The sequence below is a fragment of the Chrysemys picta genome, chromosome 7 (assembly GCF_011386835.1).
Source record: "Chrysemys picta bellii isolate R12L10 chromosome 7, ASM1138683v2, whole genome shotgun sequence".
Taxonomy (NCBI): Eukaryota; Metazoa; Chordata; order Testudines; family Emydidae; genus Chrysemys; species Chrysemys picta.
This window is the reverse complement of record NC_088797.1, coordinates 98178502-98185679: the sequence shown is the minus strand read 5'-3', so window position 1 is coordinate 98185679 and position 7178 is coordinate 98178502. Positions and strand designations below refer to the sequence as shown.

General features: G+C 43.3%; 1 protein-coding gene across 3 annotated transcripts in view; it reads left to right on the top strand.

Annotated features, from left to right (window-relative positions):
• The first annotated feature begins 888 nt into the window (after window positions 1-888).
• The window catches only part of BTAF1 (B-TFIID TATA-box binding protein associated factor 1), a 104865-nt gene continuing 98575 nt past the window's right edge, over window positions 889-7178 (top strand). For 2 of the 3 annotated variants that reach the window (XM_042856797.2, XM_005301304.5), the window contains exon 1: window positions 970-1253. In XM_042856797.2, coding sequence (XP_042712731.1) covers window positions 1240-1253 — 14 coding nt within the window. In that variant the 5' untranslated portion in view covers window positions 970-1239. Of the gene's footprint in view, window positions 1254-7178 lie in introns of all 3 variants that reach the window. The other variant, XM_005301302.5, reaches the window with a different exon arrangement.

Below are 7178 nucleotides of genomic sequence, written 5' to 3'. Positions count from 1 at the left end.
AGTGTAATACCCACCTGTATGTGGGAGGTGGGGTGAGTGTACATCAGTGTCTTACTACTAGCTGGATGTATTTCTATAAACTGTTTGATTTTCCTGGAGTCACCAGCTACCCTCTAAATGTCGAAGGTGGGAAGGTTTTACCTCCCCTGACCCCGCTCAGCCACTGAAGGGCGGGCAGTAGGTAGCGTGCTAGTGACAGGAGGGGTCCTCGTGCCAGGACACGAGTGGGAGGCGGTTGCTGAAATATGCCCTAGCGCTAGGGCCCACTAGCTCAGCAACCGCCCTCAGAGGGCGGGCGGGCAGGCAGAAGCGAACCCGCTCACACCCCAGAGAGCCCGGGCCACACGCTCCTGCCTAGCAGGGGCGCCACGCACCCACCCTCTCTCAGCAGGGGGCCGTGACGGCGCCGTGCGCACGCGGCCCACCAGCTCAGGCGGGCGCAGTGCATGCTAGGAGCTGTAGTCCCGGTGGGCCTACCACGCTCCTGGCGCTCCGCGTGCGCTATAGGCAGTGGTTTGCAAGCAGAAGTTGTGGGGACGAAGGCTGATGCCACTGCAGGCGAAGGGGGGGGGAGTGCTCTCTCCCGCTCTAGCCCCACGGAGAACGCTGCAGTTGAAGTTATGGGGTAGATGTAAACTGCCTGACACATTTTGGGGATTTCCTCTCTCTTTCTCTCTCCCCCCCCCCCCCCCCCGACAGCGGGTACGATCCGTTGAGTAGGCTTCCCTCTACAGCTGTGTAAATGGTACGGCCTGACCCCCCTCCCTCCCCCGGCAGGCGCGGCAAGTTCCAGGATAGTCTACTCAGCCCCATCCCCCAACTCTACGCTCCCTCCCTCTCCACTCTTAGAAGCACTGTTCCCATTGGCTGCGGCTCGGCGCTTTTGCCAATGAGGAAGCGGCTATCATGGAGGAAGGGAATAAATACAAGATGGCTGCTCCTATAAAACCAGGCGTTGGGCTTCTCCCCAGCGATGGGCGAATAGAAGCTTTAACCGGTGCTTTGAGGCCGCTCCACTGCTACCACCCGTACTGCTGCCACCCCCGGGGGCTAGTGGGACTCCGCCGGCCATCAAGGCGCTCAGCCGCTCCCTATCTTTACCCGCTGGGGCCGAGGTCGGAGTGTGGAGCCTGAGAGGCCTAGGCTAGGCCCCTACATCCTCCTTCCTGGGAGAGCAACGGCGGCCCCCACCTGCCACCCCACTGCTCTCATCCAGCCGGGCCCAGGCTCCCTCTGGCTATGGCGGTCTCCAGGTCGGTATAAGCCCGGAGGGGGTGGGGGAAGAGGGCCAGAGCCCCCAAGGCAGCCTCTGCTGTGTGGGGCTGAAGAAGTGACTCGCTCCCGCTTCCTAATAGCCTCATTAATCTCTTGAGGCCCCACCGAGGTATTATCCCTGCCCAGCAGCATGCGCCACTTGCGGCCTCCCGTGTGTGCTTCTAGTGCTGCTGCATGGCCCTGAGCGTGGGCTCAGTCCACTGCATGCCCATCGGCTGGGGTAACTGCAGCCCCAGGGGCAGACAGAAGCCCGTAGCTCATTAAAGAGTGTGTGAACCCCGATCTCTCCTTCCTGCGATAAGGGTTTTTTCCCCATCCAACGTCTTATACACCCTGTCAAAGGATGTACAAGCCACCCTTAAATGTTCATGCCGAAGGTTGGTGGAATCCTGCCACATCAAAGTAGCCCACCAGTGTACTGGCAGCGATGATGCTGGCCTCCGGAGGTGACAGGAACCACTTTGCTTTGTCTGCCTCCTAGTATGCTAATAATAAAATCATAGACTTCCACACAGAGAAGGATTAGGGAATCCTGGCTCTCTAGCTTCTAGGTGGTATCAATTTAAACATATGTGAATCAGGGTGTGCTAGTGTTTAAGGATACAACTTTTAATAAAATATTTGTATATTATGAAATTGACTATAAATCTCAATCATCCTTTGAACACAGGAAAAACTTCACAATGGGGTGCTCCCCCCTGCCCCATCTAACTATTACCTAGATGTTGTGATAGTGGTGATGAGATTTGGGGATAATCAGCATAGGTAGTACCCCTCTACATTTTAAAACTTCTGTAACAAAAGTGGATCCTAATCCAAAAATGTACATTAAGTAGGTAGCAAGGTTCATATCTTTGTCAATACATCATCTGATCTATTAGAATGTGAATTTCATTCATCACTGAAAGCTGTTGTGAAACATGAATTCAAGCCTGTAATATGGATGTGTTTTTTAAATCCCCTAACAGCAGTGAGGCCAATTGATTTGACATGAGAAGCTTTGAGGTTGACAATGTCTCATGACAATTTTTTTGATTGTTCTCTACTGTTCCCTTCAAAACAATGGTTTTGTATTGGGATTTTGTCCTAAATTGGCCATATGAATTTAAAGCACTAGGAGATTATTTTAACAACCAACCTTTCTGCAATTAAATTCTGCTATTAGATGCTACATGTCATTTCCAACACAGCAATGTTATAATCCCTTTATTTTTGGGGAAGTCACTGTAAATTCTTCTGTTACACAAAAATTCTCTAATTACTTTATTTGCAATGTTGCAGATCACTGGAATATTAAGAATTAGCTGAACAGTTGATACATATTTTAAAGCCTTGTCTACAATGAGGATTTGCTTCTGTTCCAAACTTCAAATGCTTCTAGTCGAATGTGTTCCCTGTGTAGACAAGGCATATTTTGTAATTTCAGTGTTAATTTAGAACAGATTATATATGTGTATATATGTAGTTTCATTTGTGAGACACACTTGTTCCAATGGAAAGCTAGGCAGTTACACCTCTATCCCGATATAATGCTGTCCTCGGGAGCCAAAAAATCGTACTGCGTTATAGGTGAAACCGCGTTATATCGAACTTGCTTTAATCCGTCGGAGTGCGCAGCACCGCCCCCCCCCCCCTGCCCTGAGCGCTGCTTTACTGTGTTATATCCAAATTCGGTGTATATCGGGTCATGTTATATTGGGGTAGAGGTGTATTTCCAAAACTCTGAGACTAGTTGAACAATACCATACAAAGTTTTATCCAGTGTATGCTGTAAAAAGACATTAATTGCACAGAAATTAGTGGAATATTTGTGAGAGACAGTCCCAGGAAAGTTAGTAAGGAATCACTTCAAGAGCCAAGTAGTGTAAAAGAACTGCATATTTTGAAACACTTGTAACGGTTTGGCTGTCCCTGTTGTCTCCAATGTTTCAGTCTACATGCAAAAGTGATACTGTATAAGTTTGGCCTCAGCACATTCTTACAATAGATACAGCAGAAACATCACACAACACAGTAGTCCACGAAAGCTTATGCTCTAATAAATTTGTTAGTCTCTAAGGTGCCACAAGTACTCCTGTTCTTCTTTTTGCGGATACAGACTAACACGGCTGCTACTCTGAAACCGATCATATACAGTAACTCTTGTTCTGACAAGTGACCTTTCCTTGAAGTTAAATATAAGAACAGGAGCATTGTAGCAGTCTGTATTAAACCTGACAATAGAAAACCATGTTTCTAAGAGTTCTCACTTCTGAACGCAGAAGTTTCAGCATGCTTTCCTTTCAAACTTGCATGAATATATAAATCGTTGGTGTTGATTAAATTAGGTTTGGTTGCTTAGTGTTATGGTCTTTACAAGCTTCATTTATCTTGGAGATCTGAACTCTCCCTGTGGATAGTTGTGGTTAAAAGTATGTTTTTACATATGTATTAAAGAATCAAGATTAATGTTCAATTTTAACTATAAATGGAGGGGGCGGGAGAAACAAGTCTAGCTGACTAGGATAATACACGATATTAGCCTTAGGGAAGTTTCTGGCTAACTTAGTCTGAGAACCTTATTTCACAAATGAAATCCTATTCCTGTGTTTGCAGCTGATTTGCTTTTATATTTTCCTATACCTCAAAAACAAAAGATTGTCAAGTACCTTGCCATATATGTGAAGATTAGCTTTGAATGGTGGTTGAATCCTAAAATCTTGGCTTGTCAGAACTAAACGCTGGACAGATGGTGAAAATCTGAGAATCTGTAAACATTTTTTGTCAAAACCAGAATAGGGTCTTATAATGCTGCTATAGCTAAGATGCATTTGCTTTGTTAAAAAAAATAAAAAATTAAAACATGGATAGCACTTATGGAATAAAGGAAACGGCTTTGGGGATATTAGTCCATGCTAGTGGATGAGGGGTGGTGTGTGTCACCAGACTCTCTACTGTCTTCTAAAAATTTTGCTTGTTGCAGAATCTTATTTTTAGAGTCTGCTGGTTATTTCATTGTCTTGGTTTATTTATTTATTTAAAACAAAGTAGCAGAAGCCCCATAACAAAAGGCCTTGCTAGATAGTAAAACACAGATTGTGCCATATCTCCTGAAGTAATACACAGACAAGTAGGGGCTACCCAATGGATGTCATCCCCAAGAATAAATACAAATGAGTGTTTAGGCAGGGTAGCCTTCCTCTCAGGAGACAAACACATTGCTACAGTGCCCCCTTCTCCAATCTCCAAGAATAAGCCTTGAACAGGGATAATTTGATGGGAATTCTCTTCTCTTCCCCAACTTCTTCTTCCCTATTAGCTGTACAGGGCAATGTATCTGGGTAATAGAATTGTTTCTTGGTAGAAACAACCAGTGCGATAGCAAGAAATTTGTTCTTCCTCTTCTCTCTCATTAGGCTTGTACACAAATGTGAGCATGGTAGGAACCCCTGCTTGAGAAAGGAATTATGAATTTGTGGAATTAGGTGGCTCAAGACAGGGACTAGTAATGGGATACAGCAAACCCTTTTACCTTAAAGTCATTTGCTCAAATCTGGCCCCGTTATAGTGACACTCATTATGACGTGATGATGGTTTTGGTGCTCTTCGTGATTATAGGTTGCCTAGTGAACATTTTCACGTCACAAACCACTATCGCTGCAAAAAGGACACTATTCAGAATTGTTGCTGGATTTCAGCAATGTCTAAAGTATGTGTTGGCATCCAAATTGAAAGGGGACACTGCCAGCTAAAAAGTTAATTAAGGTATTTAACTAACAAGTTAAATTAAGCTATTTTTACAAAAAATCCCACAAAACAGCCACTATAATTAAGAGTTTAGAGGGAACCTATTTTTCACTTTCCTTTGTATATTCAAAAACACTTTATATATCATTGTTTCTTCTGCTTAGTCAGTCAATTACCCCCCAGAATAATGGGGCAATCTGCACTACACTGGGAGGGGAGAAGAAACATTTTTAAAATAGGAAAATGTGATAGTAAAATCAAATAAAGTAGCAGAATGACTTTGTTACAGGTATAATACCTGCCCCTACCTTTAACTCACTTAATGAAATTGATTAGATTTCTAGTTGTGTTCATTTGAAATACTTTCTTACCTCACTGGGGAGAATATGAAGCACTTTAATAAGCAAGCGTGGAGAAGCATAAGCTACCGCTGTCTGTGCTATACCTGGTCAGTAAATAAGAAACCAGTTTCTGGGTTTTCAGTATAGCTTCCTTCAGTTGCACCCCCCCAAATTGAGACCATAATACAGGACCCATATTCTGTATAGTTATGAAGGATCCTGATAGTAAAGTCCCTGAGAATGGTTCATATGCTGGTCCTGGCAAGCCTTTATGAGGTGTGAGGCTGTGTCATATAAGAGTTCCTAAGAATAGGTAACCTTGTTGTGAGCTCATAAACATCTACAATTTCAAACTTAATATATCATTAACAATCTATCTCTATCTGTCCCTCTCAAGGTAACCCAAAACCTCCAGTAAAGGCCTGAAAAATCCATATGCTTGTAGAAACATTGTGTTGATGGGATTATCAGTTCTGGCAGAACATAAATTTACTTAAAAAAAAATAAAAATTCTAGCCTATGTGGTTGCAGAGAACCTTCCAAACGGTGAATGTATGCACTTCTGACTTTCCAAGTCTGCATGTAGTTTCATTGCTGCTGCTCTTCACTTTCCCAAGCAGCAACAGTAGTAGAGTGGAATTGACAGACTGGGGTCAGGTTGATTGCCATTTAAGAGCCTGTGAGTATTGGTGAAAGTTATATTGATGTGATTCTTATTAGTTTCATCAATACCCCAAGCTTTAAAATAACAATGAAACTGACCTGAGTCTTGTCAGTTCCACTCTACTACTGCTTGGGAAAGTTAAACAGCAGTTTAGGCAGGCACTCTAGTACTAAAATCTTACTAACGGAGACTGCTAAAGTTGTGGAAGAACACTACTGCATGGCACTAGCCTCAGGCAGTTGGTAAAAGGATAGAGCAGTGGAAGTACCCCCCCCCCCCCAATATAGCAGCAAGGAGATGTGAAACTTCTCAGACACCTCATAGTCAAAGACTGATATGAAAGATGAAACTCCTGAACAGGATCCAAGGCTAGAACCCTGATAGGAATTCCAGCAGCTGGAGCTGGGATTCTCACCAGGGTGTTGCCCATAGATGTTACTGGTATATCTTTTGTATCGGTATCTGGCTACTAGGTGTTAATACATTTTTGAAGCCCTGGTCTAATGACTATTGTGCCATTTTGTTGCTTTTCTGTGTCATTTTTGCAACTTAATTGGTCATATATATGCTTCAGTTCTGAAGATGTGTTCTGAGATAGAAAGTGTATGTAAATGATGAAATTTGCATTGCATTTATAGTTCTAAGAAGGATCAGTTTTTCTTTGTCAGCTACATTGTATATTGTAATAGATGGTAGCATTTTTGGGGTGGGTGAGTGTGTTTTGCATGTAAAGGAATCGCTTTATTTGTTTTAGAACTGGACATTGCTTATTAACACTGAAGAGGTTTCAGATTGCCAGAGTTATGAGCCAGGCAACTACTCTTCTTATATATCCCTCAAAACACTACTACAAAGCCTTAAAACAAGTAACTTACATTTCTCTTCAGTAGAGGTTTTGTGTGTTGGACAAGAAATACACTAAACTCTTTATACCTTCTGCTTTCCATTGTGAGATGTGTATCTGAAGTAATACTCCCTTCCTGTTTACTTTTGACTTCTTCTCACCCTCCAAAAGTCCCTCTCTTCATGTCTGTCTTTCTTTCCTTTCAAATTTAGGGCTTAATTCTGCAGCTCTTACCCATACAATAACTTCTTTTTAGAGGCCAGTAAAACTTCTTGTGAGTATGTCTTTGCAGGACTTGACTGTAAGGGCCTGTTTCATCTCTCATTAA